The following is a 16,236-nucleotide window of genomic DNA, read 5'->3' as shown; positions in this document are numbered from 1 at the left end:
CTTGTTAAAACAGTCAAAACTTGTGCTGACTGTTTAAACTTATGATTATAAATTAGAGGAGGGCCCTCAACAATGCCCAGTAATCCCTCATTTCCTTAGTCAACCCACTCTCGTTCTTCTAGACTTTTTTAATTTAAATCCCACACTCTCGGGGCACCTGGGTGGCTCAGTTGGTTAAACATCCCACTTCCGTTCAGGTCATGATCTCCCAGTTCCGAGTTTGAGCCCTGCGTGGGGCTCTGTGCTGACGGCTCAGATTCTCCCTCTCTCTCTGCCCCTCCCTGACTCTTGCTCTGTCTCTCTCTCTCTGAAAAATAAATAAACATTAAAAAAATTAAAAAAAAATCCCACACTCTCAATGCCCAATACTCACTCTTACCTGATATTCTCACCCACTGATATACTGGGGGAAAAAATAAAATTAAGCAAAAGAGAGGTACCAGCATCTTTTCCAATAATCTTATCTTCCCCACTTTCCCAACCTCCATGTCCTAAAATGAATGAAGTGTCCATTCTAATAAGGCTAAACTCTCTGTTGAGAGATAGTTCTCCATGTGTCTCTCATATTTGTTTTGATTCAGGCGATCTTATCAAGGATATTTGTAGAGTGAATAGCCTGGGAAGACAGAGATAGTATCTTCCTTTGGAGCAAAAAGCAGGAATACTTACTGTCCACTATAATAAAAATAATGTCTCTCTCTGGAGCAAAGGATAGGCATGTTTACTTCCCAGTGTAAAAGATTCAGGTTCACTAAGCTCAGATTTCCTTACTTGTAATGCAACCCACTGCATGTACAGGCATCTCCTGGCCCTCTTCACATTGCTCTGTGGGAACTGAGGCTCAGGAAATTGATATAATAAAATTCTGATCTCTGCCTACTGCTTTTACTGTGAGAGATGAAATCCTTTGTCTCTGACCCAGGGGTCTCATGTTTTTTTGTTTTTTTTTTTGTTTTTTTTGTTTTTTTTGCCAGCATCCATGAAATTATGACAGGCTAACTGTTAGCATGCAAGGTGGATGAAATCTCATACATTGCAGAGTTCTTGATACTTTCTACTTCTGAATTACATCTCATTTCCTCTTGCCTTTTCAAGGACTTTGTTCTACAGGTAACTGCTCTTTCTTTTGTATAGTCAATTTTTCCCTTTCATCTGTATCACACCTCAGCCTATACATGGGATGTAATATCTACCACCTTAAAAGACAAAAACAGCTTCCCTTAGGCTTCTCGTTTCCCTGCAACTACTGCTCCATTTCTCTACAGCCTTTTAGAATAAGACTCCTTTAAAAAGTTGTCTTTATTCCTTTTTTCCACCTCTTCACTTTTCATTCTCTTCTAACTCATTCCAATCAGGTTTTTAATTATACCATTTTTTCTGAAACCCTTCCTAAAGTTGTCAGCAACCTCCATATGGTTTAATCCAATGGCCCTAAAAAAATCCAATTTCTCTTTTTATTGGATTTAGCAGCAATCAACCAGTTGACTACTCTTTCTTTCTTGAAATTCATTCTTGGTTTCTGGTTTTTCCTATCCCACTCAATCTCCTTTGCTAACTCTTCCTGCTCTACTGAGAAGATTATGAGTTTTTTTGTCCTTTATTACATTAATATAGCACATTACTTGATTGTCGGATGTTAAACTAACTTTGCATTCCTGGAATAAATCCAACTTGGCCATGATATATTATTCTTTTTTTTTTTTCATGTTGCTGAACTTTATTTGGTAATATTTTGCTAAGGATTTTTGCATCTTTGTTCATAAGGGATATTGGTCTGCAGTCTTTTCTTCTTGTGATGTCTTTGACTGGCTTTGGTTTCAGGATATTACTGGCCTCATAAAATACATTGGGGAGTATTCTCTTTGTTTTCTCAAAGAATTTGTGAAGGGTTGGTCTTATTTCTTCTTTAAACATTTTTTTTTTTAATGTTTACTTATTTTTGAGAGAGAGACACAGCATGAGCAGGGGAGGGCCAGAGAGAGAGGGAGACACCAGAATCCGAAGCAGGCTCCAGGCTCTGAGCTGTCCACACAGAGCCTGACGCGGGGCTCAAATTCACGGACCATGAGATCATGACCTGAGCCAAAGTTGGATGCTTAACCAACTAAGCCACCAACTAAGGCACCCCATTCTTATTTCTTCTTTAAAATGTTTGATTGAATTCACCAGTGACACCATCTGGGCCTGGCTTTTGTTTGTGAGATTTTAAATTACTAATGCAATATCTTTACTTGTTAAAGGTTTATGCAGATATTTTGTTTCTTCTTGAGTTAGTCTTGGTTATTTGTGTACTTATAGAAATTTTTCCATTTTATCTAAGTTGTTTAATTTATTGACATTTAGCTGTTGATAATATTCCCTTATAATCCTTTTAATTTCTGCAGAGTTGGTAGCAATATCTTTCTATCTTTTATAACTTTAGTAATTGGTGCCTTTTCTCTTAGCTTCTTGGTCAGTCTAGTTAAGGGTTTGTCAGTTTTATTGATTTTTTCAAAGAATCAGCTTTAAAAAATTTTCTCTATTGTTTTTCTGCTATAATAATTACTTAATTCCTTCTACTTGCTTTGTGTTTAGCTTGCTCTTTGTTTTCTAGTTTAATGCAGAATCTTAGGTTTTTAAGACTTTTTTTTCTTTTATTTAATTTTCAAGTTAGTTAACATACAGTGTAGTCTTGGGCTTCAGGAGTAGAACCTAGTGAGTATCTCTTACATATGATACCCAGTGCTTCTCCTGAAAAGTGCTCTTCTTAATGCCCGTTGGCCATTTAACCCACTCCCCCACCTCCCAGCAACCCTGTTTGTTTTCTGTACTTAAGAGTCTCTTATGGTTTGCCTCCCTCTCTGTTTTTATCTTCTTTTTCCTTCTCTTCCCTTATGTTCATCTGTTGAGTTTCTCAAATTCCACATATGAGTGAAATCATGATATCTTTCTGACTTATTTCACTTAGCATAATATCCTCCAGTTCCATCCACATTGTTGCAAATGGCAATATTTCACTTTTTCATCATTGTGTAGTATTCCATTGTACGTATGTGTTTATATATATACATATATATACATTTCTTGTATATATATATACATATGCATATGTATATATATGTACATATATATACCACATCTTCTTTATTCATTCATCATGGGATGGGCACTTAGGCTCTTTCCACAATTAGGCTAATGCTGATAGCACCACTATAAACATTGGGGTACATGTGCCCCTTTGAATCAGCATTTTTGTATCCTTTGGATAAATTCCTAGTAGTGCAATTGCTGGGTCATAGGGTAGTTGTATTTTTAATTTTTTTTTTTTTTTAATTTTTTTTTCAAGCTTTTTTATTTATTTTTGGGACAGAGAGAGACAGAGCATGAACGGGGGAGGGGCAGAGAGAGAGGGAGACACAGAATCGGAAACAGGCTCCAGGCTCCAAGCCATCAGCCCAGAGCCCGACGTGGGGCTCGAACTCACGGACCGCGAGATCGTGACCTGGCTGAAGTCGGACGCTTAACCGACTGCGCCACCCAGGCGCCCCGTATTTTTAATTTTTTGAGGAATCTCCATACTGTTTTCCAGAATGGCTGCACCAGTTTGCATTCCCACCAACAGTGCAAAATGGTTCCCCTTTCTCCATATCCTTGCCAACATCTATTGTTTCCTGAGTTGTTAGTTTTAGCTATTCTGACTGGTGTGAGGTGGTATCTCACTATGGTTTTGATTTGTATTTCCCTGATGATGAGTGATGTTGAGCATGTTTTCATGTGTCTGTTTGCCATCTGGATGTAAGAACTTTTTTCCTATATAGGCATCTAAAGTTACACATTTCTCTCTAAGCACTGCTTTAGATACATGCCATGAATTTTGATTAATTTTCCTTGTGATTCTTCTTTGACTCGTTGGTTATTCAGGAGTGTGTTGCTTAATTTCCAACTATTTAGTGTTTTCTCAGATTCTTTCTGTATAGATCTCTAATTCCATTGTGGCCAGAGGACATACTTTGTATAATTTGTCTTCTTTATTTTATTGGGACTTGTTTTAGGCTATAGTATATGGTCTAGCCTGGAGAATGTTCCATATGCACGTGAAAAGAAATGTGCATTTTGCAGCTTTTGGACAGAGTATTTTATAAAAGTTAAGACAAGTTGGTTGATAGTGTTGTTAAAGTCTTCTATAGTTGTTCTATCGAAAGTGGGATATTGAAATGTCTATTATTATCTATTTCTCCTTTCACTTTTGCCAGTTTTTGTGTCATACATTTTGGGAGATGGTTCTTTGATGTATATATAACTATTATATCTTCTAGATGTGTTGACCATTTATCAAAAACATCTCCAATAATATTTCTTGTCTTTCAAAATGCCTGATATTAATATAGTCACTCTAGGCCTCCTATGGTTACTGTTTGTATGGTCTATCTTTTCCATCCTTTACTTTCAATATAATACCTTTAAACTCAGGTGTGTCTCTTGTAGGCCTGTGACATAGAGTTGGGTCTTGCTGTTTTATTATGTTTGATAGTATCTGCCTTTTGAGTAGCATGTTTAGTCCAATCATATTTATGTACTTATTGCTATAGTCAGAATTTCTTTTGCGATTTTGACAGTTGTCTTCTGTATGTCTCATGTGTTTTTTATTCCAGTGAAGTAATGGAACCATGAAGCACTAATATATTTGGAAACTACTTAAACAATTTCTCACTGAACAAAATATGCAGGGTACAAAAAATAGAAGAAATGACTCCTACTTCTGTTATTTAAACATAACTTTATTTAATATTGGGGTATATTTTTTTTGCAGGCTTAAAATTTTCCCTATTCAGATTTTTGCTTTTTTTGTTTTTGTTTACATAGTTTATATCATACTCTGCACACATTTATCTTTATCCTATGTAGTCTATTATATGCGTTTTCTGTGTTTCAAACACAAAGCAGCATATCACCAGCAAAGATATTTGAAGCAGTTAAGCAGAGATCTCCTTGGAAGAGCTTTTGACCAAATGAAATGGTTCTGCATGGCCTTGTTGAAACAATTACACTTGTCAAAAACTGGGTATGTTTTTGACAAGTGTATCTGGGTGCTCAGTTGGTTGAACTTCTGACCCTTGATTTTGGCTCAGGTCATGATCTCAGGTCATAGGATCAAGCCTCTTATCTGGATCTTTGCTGAGCATGGAGCCCACTTAAGATTCTCTCTCACTTTGCCCCTCTCCCCTGCTCATGCTCTCTCTCTCTCTCTCAAAAACAAAAACACAATACTAGATATGTCAGAGGGTGTTTGGAAGACAAGGTATCTGAAAAGCACTTGGTACATCAGAAGTCTTGGTTATGCACTTGGTTTTTAGCTTCCTACTTTGTGAAGTAAAACAAAGGAGAGGCATTTTCTCTTGCACGTTTTGTAAAATTTACCTATAAAATGGCTGGACTAAATGTCTGGAGGAATGGTATGGACTATATTTTACTACTGATTATTGGTGTGTATGTGTGTGTACATATCTATAATCTCACATGATATCAAGCTTATTGATCCCATGGTATTCTAATCTTTTATCTGCTTGTTTATTAGTTTTTGCATTTATCAATTTCTCTATGTAGTTTTAGCAAACTTTGCTCTATGTGGTTAAGTGCGCATTAGTTCATCATTGTATCATGACTGTAGGTTGTCCTGGTGGATAGTTCCTTCTATAATTACTACATGTCACTCTTTATCTCTATCAATCTTTGTTTTAAATTCTTATGTTGGATATTGATATTATTAGATGAACAATTTTTTGGTTAGTATTTTCTTGGTAGTTTTTTAAAAAATAAATTGCCTTTCTCCAAATGTTTGGTAATATGTTCTAACTATATAGTTGCAAACGGCACATGGCTGTGTTTCTTCCCTTAAAAACCCTGTCTAAATGTGTTTTTTGTGTCATTTTTTAATAATATAAACCATTTATATTTATTAATACCACTTTGATTTCTCTCTAGAATCTTGTTTCCTATTTATCCTTTGCTTTTCTTTCTCTTCTTTTTTGCCTGCTAATCCAGTAACTAAGTTTTCTGTAGGTCATTTTTTTCCTCTATAGATTCGGAAGTTAGACATTCTATTCTACTTTCTAATTTTGGTGAATACCTTTCAATGTTTAATATATATCTATATCTATATCTATCTATATATATATCAGTAATAGACTGTCATATTCAAGGCTGCCATAATCTTTTATTTTTAATTTATTTTTTAGAAAGAGAGAGAGAGAGAGAGCACTAGCAGGAGAGAGGGGCAAGAGGGAGACAGGGAGAGAATCTTAAGCAGGGTCCACCCTTAGTGTGGAGCCCAATGGGGGCCTTGATCCCAGGACTCTGGGATCATGACCTGAGCCGAAATCAAGAGTTAGGTGCTCAACTGACTGAGCCACCCAGGTGCCCCGCCATAATCTTTTAAATAACATTTCTATATTTAGGATAATTCCCTGGTTATAAATCTCACCTTCCCAATATAAAATTCAGAACTCTGATTTCTTGCCTCCCTTGCAACCAAGATGCGGGCCTATGACATATGCTGTGCTAGCCAGAAGCACCTGTGGAAATGTGAGGAATGTGAGGATACAAGCTCTGCACACAGCTTTCATTTTCCTGGTGTAGGTAAAGATGAAAACATCAAGCTTATAACGGCGGCGGTCATTGCAAAGTCCTGATGTTGATAGCAGGAACAGGGGAAGAAAAGTTGAGTTCACGGCATTTAGTGTTTGATGGGAATAGCAGCAGTTTCTTTACCATGAAAGTTCTGCTGCATGGTTTAGGGCAATTTTTTTCTAGAACCTTAACCCAAGCTTTTCTTTTTTCTTCTTACCCAATGACCCTGGAGCTGCTGAATGTCAATTTAAGAAATTCTTGCTTGAAGTCTGTTGTTTGCAACAAAGGATTTTAACCAATATAATAACTTGTGAAAGTCTGAAGTTAAGGCATATTTCACTCCTGAGTAAAAGAAATTGAGTCTTTAATTCAGAACTCCCTTTCTGCCATCATCTATGATATTTTTAAGGGCTCATATTTTAATTTCACCTGGTTTTAAAATTCCAAAATACTGTAATATAAAAAAATAATCCTGATTTAGATTAACCAATATATTTGTTAATTTATTTGTTTATTCTTCCTTATCCCATACTTACTTATCCCTTTTGGGTTCAGCTTTTCTTATTGGAGCAAATTCTTTAGTATGTCCTCCAATGAGCATCTGTGAGTACTAAATTTGAAAATGTGTTTATTTTGGTCTTCCTTTTGAAAGATAGTTTAGCTAGGTATAGAATACTAGTTTTTCAGTTATGGACTGTCAGTACTTTGAAGATATTTTCCTTCTGTCACCTATTGCTGCTTATAAATCTGCTGACAGCTCATTCCTGTCAAAATGGTACCTTTTAACATTTTCTTATTGCATTTGGTATTCTGTAATTTCACTCCTCTATACAGGTCTTAGTTTCAAAAATTTATTCTGCTTGAGCCTCAGCATTTTCTTTTGATTTGGTAACCCATGGTTTCTTCAGGTCTGAAAAATTCTCACAATCATCTCTTTGGATATTGCTCTCATTTTCTCTCCTCCAGAAACTCTTTTAGATGTATACTGGCTCTTCTATATCTATCCTTCAGGTCTCTGAACTTATCTTGGCTGCTCTGGCAGGTTATTAGATGCATTTTCCATGTATTTCAGTCTCTATATAAAAATCATTTATATAAGCGTCATCTGGTTCAAAATTTCCTACCACATTAATTGCTCTTCTGGCTTTCAAAGCTCTCATGCATCCAGACCCTGACATTAGTTAGGTAACTATGGGCTCACAACATCTCTGGGCCCGTTTCCCAACACAAAGAGATAACTGAGGTTATTGAAAAATGTAAATGAAGTGACACATTTAAGGTGCTGACAAGTTCTCCAGACATAGCAGCACACTACATAAAATTTACTGTGACTGCCTAAATCAAAGCAGTTTCCCTGGTGGTCACATCTGTATGACACCTTTCCTTCTACCATTTTAGACATGAATTCTGAATGGAAGCTGTTTTCAGTTCTAAGACCTTGCTCCTTTGGACTGAGGCCTGGTCACATGAGTCTAGCCCAACTGATTAGTCATTCCTTGAAACTTTAAATTTGACATTTCCTTTTTGACTATAGAGTACTTAAAATGTGAATAGAGCTGCTGGCTGTAGTAAAAAAGAATGAAAATGACATTTTAAGAAGTGTGTGTGGGGGTGGGGGTGAGGGAATGGGTAGGAGAGATTGCTGACCATTCAAGTTCCTGGCTTCATTAGCTTTGATGATATGGGATTTTTCAATACTATAGATTCCTTTAATATTTGAATGTTTTATAATAGGGAGGAATAACCTTATCATAAAGATTTGAAAAATTTTATCAGAATCTGAACACAAATCTTACTTCATTGTATTGTTCAATCATATCCATTTTTTGTTCTTACTTTCCAGAATGATTGTTATCCTCTCTCCAGCTTTGGAAATGTAGTTGTAATAACATTATATTTGAATGGTCCTGCAGAGTTCCCACAGCCTTTCCTATCATTATCTTATTTGATTGTGTGAGATGAACAGGCCAGGTAATGTTACGATTAATTTTTACAAATTGTGAAATTAAGACTCAAGTTACATGTTGTTCAGGACAAAGAAGGGTGGGAACTGAGCTAGATATTAAGCATTCTCTACCAGGAGAGCTCAGAGCTTACCATTTGCAAGACTGTCAAAGATGACACATTATAAAATATTTTCACTAATTATTGTTCATTAGGATTTTCAGGTGAGTTCTGAAAAGTTTCATTAGCTCAACTGTAAAACCTATTAAAATGCACTCTGTCCACAACTTAAATTCATACTCTCAAATGCACTCGTGTTCTCCCAAAAGTTAATCTTTGCCGTGTTGTGAATCAAGTTGCCGTTGTGCTTTTAAATTTTAGAACTTTAACCTGGGGAAGATATTGAGAGTGAAGTTGGGGGAGAAGGGGACATATTAATTCCTGGCTAGACATCCACAGTGCTTAACAGGTTCACGTAGGAATGAGGGTAAATTCTTACACCCCTTGACTAAGAACTATGTTGGGTATAGCCTGTGGGTAATTATTTACAAAGGTGACTTGTAATCACAAAGTAGTCTAGTAATATCATCACACTTTTGTTTTGGAAAATTCAAATGCTTTCACAACCTAACTCATTCACACTCACTGAACTGACAAGGAGTGGCTGAATGACAATATCTGCTGAAGTTATTGAAGTATAGGAGAGTGAGATACTGAAAATAATACAAAGCAAGAATAGTTTAGCTTCCTTTTTAGCCTCAGCATGATTGCTACCTCTTAGGAGAATCTTTCCATTTCAAGCAGAAAATATAATTTATGATGAGGATTGTTAATTTTAGATAAGAAATTGTTTCTATGAAATCAAGGCATTGATATGTCATAGAATATTGGAAGGATCATACTATTAATCAGCAGTGTTCTTCATTTCGCACTCTGATATTTTCATTTTCTATGGGGCTAAAGATAAGCTTTTTGTTTTAAGGACAGCATTATTATAAGCTGACAGTCCTGGCATAGGTCCCCTTTTCTCCTGACTGCCACTAGACTCAAATCGATCCTCTAAATACAGTCCGTCCCAAGAGACACAATTGATGTCGGAAAAGAGGACTTTTTTAAACCGAGCCTGACGTCACACATTTGTGCTCTAACCATCTGTACCTTTTATTAACCAGGGGCTGGAGCCGCCCAGGCGGACAGACACAGGCGCACAACAGCCTTCTCCCACACAAGCCTGGAATGGCAACAGTGTGCTGCTGCCTTAGAAAGAAAAGCCGTTTCAGAACTGTGGGGTGGCGTGGGGGTGTGTGTGTGGCAGGGTGAGGGAATCATTTCTCTTCTTCTCCATCCAAGGATGCTATTTATTGGAAATCCAGCACATCTTTTATTATTTTTTTTCAATTGATTTCTCTCGAGTGGGAGGCAAAACCCTTTAGATGCGAGAGAAGAAAAGGAAAAAAAAAAAAAATGCAAGCCGGGCAGGAGGATTTTGGAGAACCACAGCTTTGCTTCGGATTGGGACTACAGGCAGAGAAAGACTCCAGCCAGCGTCCACAACCTGTTTGGCCTGCAAAGATGCCGCTGTTCCGCCCCGAGTGCAGCATCGCCCCCCTTCCCCTCCCCCCTCCCTCCGGCTCCGTGCTGCCCCTGGGAGGGCGGCAGCCCCCAAGAGTCACCTCTCACTCCCTGCCGTGCCCAGTCCAAGTCCGGAGGGGCGTGTGCTGGGGAAGAGCACTCCTTCTCCTTCGACGCGCGAGACCCGGGGAGTTTACGCTCCCCTGTAGCCCCCTCCTTCTGGCCTTGCCCACAGTCCCCGAGAGGACAGCAGCCTCCTGGCGAACGCCTCTCCCCCCACTCGTGTGACTCCTTCTTCCTCCCCCAGCCCAGGGGCGCATTCTCACTCTCCCTCCACGTGTGCGTCCGGTTCGCCTCTCTCCCCTCGCAGGAAGGCAGCAGCCCCCAGGTGCCCACCTCTCACGCCCCTTCCGGCCCCTCACCCAGTTCCTTCAGCGTCCTCTAGCTTTGGGGAGCGTCCGCACTCCACCTCCACGTGCGAGCCCAGGGCCGTTACCCCGCTTCCAGATACTCCCCCCCCCCACCCCCGCGCCACCTCTAGCCAGGGCTCCGCCCACCGCGCCCGGGGCGCGCGCCCAGGAGTACCTGGCCACCCCTCCCCCGGCTTGGCGCCGCTCCCCTCCCACCTCCCCCGCCCCGCGCGCAGTAGCTCGCAGCCCACCCCTCGCAGCTTCCTTCTCTCCGCCCCCTCCCTCTCCAGGAGGTGGGGGGGGGGGGGCAACGAACGGGCGCGGTGGCGTGGCCAATGGGCGCTCGGCTTACTCTGGCCTCTCCCCCGCGCAGCCGCCAATCGCGGCGGGCGGTGGTGGTAATATTGTGGAGTGGAGTTTGGATGCCGCCGCTGCCGCGGGCTGGAGCGGCGCGGCCGCGGGGGCTGCCAGGGTATTTCGGGAAGGGGGCGTGAGGAGGCGGCGGCTGCGGCGGTGGGCGGCTGTGGCTGCGGCAGCGTGTGGAGGCAGCTGAGAGAAAGAGAAAGAAAGGAAAGAAGAGGGCGGGGGAGTACTCAGGAGGAGGCGGGACCGACCGGGCTCCTTACCTCTCGGTAGCGGCGGCGGGCGGCCCGGGAGGCGGCACCGCCCCCTGCCCGCGGACTCCTCAGCGCAGCCAGCCGCGGACCCGCTGGCTCCGGGCAGCGACCGAAGCTACGGGGGCGGAAGCGGTGGGCCGGGGCGGCGGCGGAGGCGACCGCCATGGCGTTCCTCAAACTCCGTGACCAGGTAGGTGAGGGGCGGCGGGGCGGGATCGCGCCGACCGGAGAGGAAGGAAGGGAGGGAGGGCGGCGGGCCAGCTGTGTGGGCCGCCCGGGCGCCCGCTCGGCGGGGTGGGTGCGAGGGAGGCGGGGTGCCGCCCCGGGGACTAGCGCGCTGAGGCCGGGCCGGGGACCGCGGGCGACCCTCCTGTCAGCGAAGCACCGGCCGGGTGAAGCCCACGTGCGGCTGGGGGGCTCGCCGCCGTCTCCGGTCGCCGCCGCGTGAGGGGCGGGTCCCGCGCTGGCCGCCTAGGCGCCCGCGCCCGGCGCGCTGCCGGGTGTGCACCTCCTCTCTCCTGCCAGGTGAGGCTCGGGCCTAACAGGTGGCTTTCCGCTGCCGGGCGGGAGCGGTGCTGGCGGCTGTGACCTTAGGTCACGACCTTGCTCGCCTGTTTGTTTCGCCGGATAGTTTGAGGCACGCTCTCTCCGGGTTAAAGTCGGTTGATTCTGCTTCGGGACTAGCTATTCAACCTGCAAGTTCCTAGACTTGTTTTCTTTTGACATTTTGTGCACCATTTTGGTTACTTTTCTTGACTTACGAAGAGCTGGTCGAAGAATACCTGAAGTGCCGAAAAGAGTAGTGACTCTTTCGCACTGAAGAAAAAAATTGTGTCTAGAAACGAAATGGCAACTATATCAGAATGATTTGTACACCTGAAAATATGGAAATAAGGGTAAGAAGGCTTTCAGGCGGTGCAGAGGCTTCCAAACATTTGTGTCTCTTTAAGGAGAGGGAAATTAACGTATGAAATTTACCGAGAGGCAGTAGACGTAATAGTGCTGAGAATTTATTTTTGCCATTTTTTTTTTTTTTTTTTTTTGAACAGAAGGTACTGGGCAGATTTGAAGGGAAAGTAACTTACATATATTGGGAAACTGTTCTTAAAGTGAGTACCCCTTTTTCAGAAACAATGAGGAAAAACTTGAGATGTCTTTTTTAATATCATCTCTTAGTGAATACTGTGCCTTAAATTCTGAATCTTGGTATCATGAATTCTCATTTCATAAATGAATTTTGTTTTCTTTTTTAGGCCGTTGGCTTAACGCGTGTATCATTGGGTATCAGGAAGGTTTTAGCTGGTGTTAGCAGCGTCAGGAATGATACTTTGAAAAACTCTCCTGTTCAGTGAAGTTTATACATTGTATTTCAAGTGATAGAATAGCATTGTCCATTATGATAGCTACTAGCCTACCTGTGGCAACATAAGTTTTAATTAGTTAAAATTAAATAAAATAAAAAGTTCATTACTCTTAGTCTTGGCAGCCACATTTCAAGTGCTTGGTAGCCACATGTGGTTATTGACTGTGGTATTGGACAGCACAGATACAGAACATTTATATCATCAGAAAGTTCTATGGGATAGCACTTGAAGAATAACAGGTAAAACATAACTAATTCCTGTATAATCAAGTCATGATATACTCTTAAAGGTGTAAAATTCAAGATCTAGATTCTCTAATCTTTACCAATCTAATGGCACTTTGTGCTTCCCTAGGTTATAGTTGAAGTAATGATTGATTTTTATTTTGTTTCTAGTCCTCCTTTTTGAAAACGTTACTTCTGCGATTTGGATCATAGCGTGCATTAGGAATTTGGTGCACTTTTAGGAGATTATCTCATTTTATTCACCATCAGGTTTAAACAGAAACAAGATTATGTTTTCAGATTGACATAAAGTCTACTTGCACCTTTGCATTTGTGTATTTAGGAATTGGAATTATGAAATAATTGTGATGCTTCTCCAGTTTTATATAGCATCTGTTAATACTCAGTGGTGGTGATGATATGTAAAATGTCACCTGTAAACTTAAGGCTACTTGGACAAGTTAATGAAGTGACATAGCTCAGACGGGAAGAACGTTGAGGTTTACCTCTAAACTACAAAGTAATTGACTCATCTGGTCTCTCTTTTGGAAGACTTTGAGAAATGAGTTTGATTTGCCTATTTCAAAGGGAATAGCTGCTTTTATAAGTCATCTTGTATGTTGATATTTTATTGGCTATTAGAAATGAGAGTAAAAATGAAATGGAATACAAATATAATTTTAACCTACATGAAAAACAGTTCAGGTAGATGAATTATTTTATTTGGGGAAAAGGAGCTGACAGTGTAGATAAGTACACATAATTTTAAAGCTGGAAGATACTTAACCTAGCATTTAACTCCGTCCTCATTTACATTTGGGATAGGAAATAGTTCAACCTACTTTTTTTCTATTATTGCCATATTTACCTTGTATTTTGTTCTAGCTCTGCAAATACAACTATTATAAATAGAACCTATTAATGGATAGGAGTTGTTCTTTGTGTGCATAAGCATCAGGTGGGTTCTAGATGGTTTAAATATAAAATCAGTGATTAAATAAAGCAGTTTGTTTTCATGTCCGGTAAATCTGGATAAGACAGCTTTCCCCCTTTCCATGGCAATGCCTAATATGGGGGTAAGAACAGGATTGAGTTTTCAGTTGGACATCAAATCTGATTGTACCATTGCATTCATGAATTGCAATTATGAAGCAATTGGGATGCTACTCTGGTTTTATATAGTATCTGTTAATACTCACTGTAGTGATAATATGTGAAATGTCACCTGTGAACTTTAGGATATTTGGACAAGAACTTGGACTAGTGCATTATTCTTTGTTAGTAGATGAAAATAATTTTTAATTGTAAATGAGGCGAAAATTGTTTTCTCTTTGAGGACTAGAAACATGAACTGTCCCCTCGATTTTTTTCACATTAAAGTGTTTATACAGCATGAATCTCTTACAATTGTAGGATTATATTCAACAGGTATCACTATCCAGATTTTTATCTTTGCAGTTAGCAAAAATGTAATCATATGATTATATTTAAATTAAAAAAATATATTTTTCAGCTTTATTGAAATATTGACATATAACATGTAAGTTAAAGGTGTACAGTGTGATGTTTTGATACATACATATAATGCAAAAGGAATACATAATAAGGTTAGTTAACACCTCCGTCCCCTCCCACAATTACTTTGTGTGTGTGTGTGTGTGTGTGTGTGTGTGTAGATAAGGTCTACTTTCTTCACAGCTTTGAAGTTTGTGTGTGTGTGTGTATGCATACATGCATGCACATATATATAATGCAGTATTGTTAATTGTAGTTGCTTGCTGTACGTTAGATCCCTAGAACTTCTTTATAGCTGGAAATTTGTACCTTTTGGCCAATTACATAATTACATTTTAATTTATCAGCAATTACATTTTAATTTATCAGAAATGATTCATAGTCTGCCCTCATAAGAGAGAGAAGACTGTCTTTGTTCAGACTGTGTAGGGTAACAAACTCACAATTGGGAAGCTAAATGGTAACTGGTCCTGGCTTTAGCACCTAGAAGATAGTAGGGAGTGATGGCGATCATGGCAGATAGGAGCAGGTATATTAGCTGCTGCTTATTAGCTCCAGGAGATTGTTACTGTGCAGGTGTGCCTAGTATTTTTAAAATTCCAATTTTCTTTAAGAAGTTAGAGATCCAGATACTTATGAAAAAAATCTCTCTATAAGTATTGGTAGGTAAGTTGGTAGTTACCATTGATTAAAAAGTTAAAGCTGTAGTTTTACAAATAGGCTGGTAGGGGACCAGTTTGTAATCATGAGTTTAGCTTAGCTTGAGAAAACAAACTACAAAATAAGATTCTTATTTTAAAAGAGCAGTTTTCTTTCAGATAAAGTAGTTAGAATGGTCATAAACTTAAAAAAAATAAGATGTAATGCATATACCATAAAAGTCATCCTTTAAAGTGTACATTTCAACCAAAGCAATTTCAAGGGGGGGGAAAAAAAAAGGCTGGAGGTATCACAATCCCAGATTCAAGATGCACTGCACAGCTGTAATAACCAAAACAGTATGATACTGTCACAAAAGTAGATACATAGATCAATGGAACAGAATAGAGAGCCCAGAAATAAACACTTGCTTATTTGGTCAATTACCATATGACAAAGGTGGCAAGAATATACAATGGGTAAAAGACAAACAACAACAACAACAAACAAAACAAACAAAAAAACAGAAAAGGCAACCTACTGAATGGGAGAAGATATTTTCAAATGATATATCTAATAAGGGGTTAATATCTAAAATATATGGAGAATTTACACAATTCAGCATTGGGGAAAAATCATAATCTGATTAAAACATGGACAGAGGACCTAGGTAGACATTTTTCCAAAGAAATACAGATGGCCAACAGATACAAGCAAAGATACTACACATCACTCATCATCAGGGAAATACAAATTTAAAAAAACAGTGAGATATCACCTAACACCTGTCAAAATGGCTAGAATCAAAAAGAAAAGAAACAAGTGTTGGTGAGGATGTGGAGAAAAAGGTGTGCTGGGAACGTAAATCGGTGTAGCTACTGTGGGAAACTGTATAGAGGCTCCTCAAACACACACACACACACACACACACACACACACACACACACACACACACACAGGAATATTAGTCAGCCATAATAAAAGAACAAGATCTTGCCATTTGCAGCAACATGGGTATACCTCGAGGGTATTATGGTAAGTAAAATAAGTAGGCAAAAGACAAATACCATATGAATTTCACTTACATGTGAAATCTGAAACAACCAAGCAAACAAAAATCTGAAACAGTCCCATAAGTAATAGGTGGTTGCCTGAGGGGAACGGAGTGGGGGATGGGCTAAAGGGGATGAAGGAAGTAGGAGCTACAAGCTTCCAGTTACAGAATGCATAAGCTACAGGGATTTTCATACAGTATAAGAAATACAGTCAGTAGTATATAATAGTATCATATCACAGTACCATCATTGTAATGGTAGCTGCACTTGTGATGATCATAGCATAATGA

The 16,236-nt window shown here is 39.9% G+C and overlaps 1 protein-coding gene and 1 long non-coding RNA gene across 7 annotated transcripts in view; one reads left to right on the top strand and one right to left on the bottom strand.

Annotated features, from left to right (window-relative positions):
- Window positions 1–11,272, bottom strand: part of LOC109258784 (uncharacterized) — a 76,595-nt gene extending 65,323 nt beyond the window's left edge. The window contains exon 1 of one of the 2 annotated variants that reach the window (XR_008422596.1): window positions 11,159–11,272. This is a non-coding gene — a long non-coding RNA (uncharacterized LOC109258784). Of the gene's footprint in view, window positions 1–10,544; window positions 10,641–11,158 lie in introns of those variants that run through there. The other variant, XR_008422599.1, reaches the window with a different exon arrangement.
- Window positions 11,225–16,236, top strand: part of ANKRD28 (ankyrin repeat domain 28) — a 197,312-nt gene continuing 192,300 nt past the window's right edge. For 2 of the 5 annotated variants that reach the window (XM_019435897.2, XM_019435841.2), the window contains exon 1: window positions 11,229–11,339. Coding sequence is in view for 1 of the 5 variants with exons in the window: in XM_019435847.2 (XP_019291392.1) it covers window positions 11,313–11,339 (27 nt within the window). In the remaining 4 variants the exon portion in view is untranslated. Of the gene's footprint in view, window positions 11,340–16,236 lie in introns of all 5 variants that reach the window. The other 3 variants (XM_019435873.2, XM_019435847.2, XM_019435855.2) reach the window with 3 other exon arrangements.

The sequence above is a fragment of the Panthera pardus genome, unplaced genomic scaffold (genome assembly GCF_024362965.1).
Source record: "Panthera pardus isolate Hobbes unplaced genomic scaffold, ASM2436296v1 HiC_scaffold_16, whole genome shotgun sequence".
Classification (NCBI taxonomy): Eukaryota; Metazoa; Chordata; class Mammalia; order Carnivora; family Felidae; genus Panthera; species Panthera pardus.
This window is presented reverse-complemented; position numbering and strand designations above follow the sequence as displayed.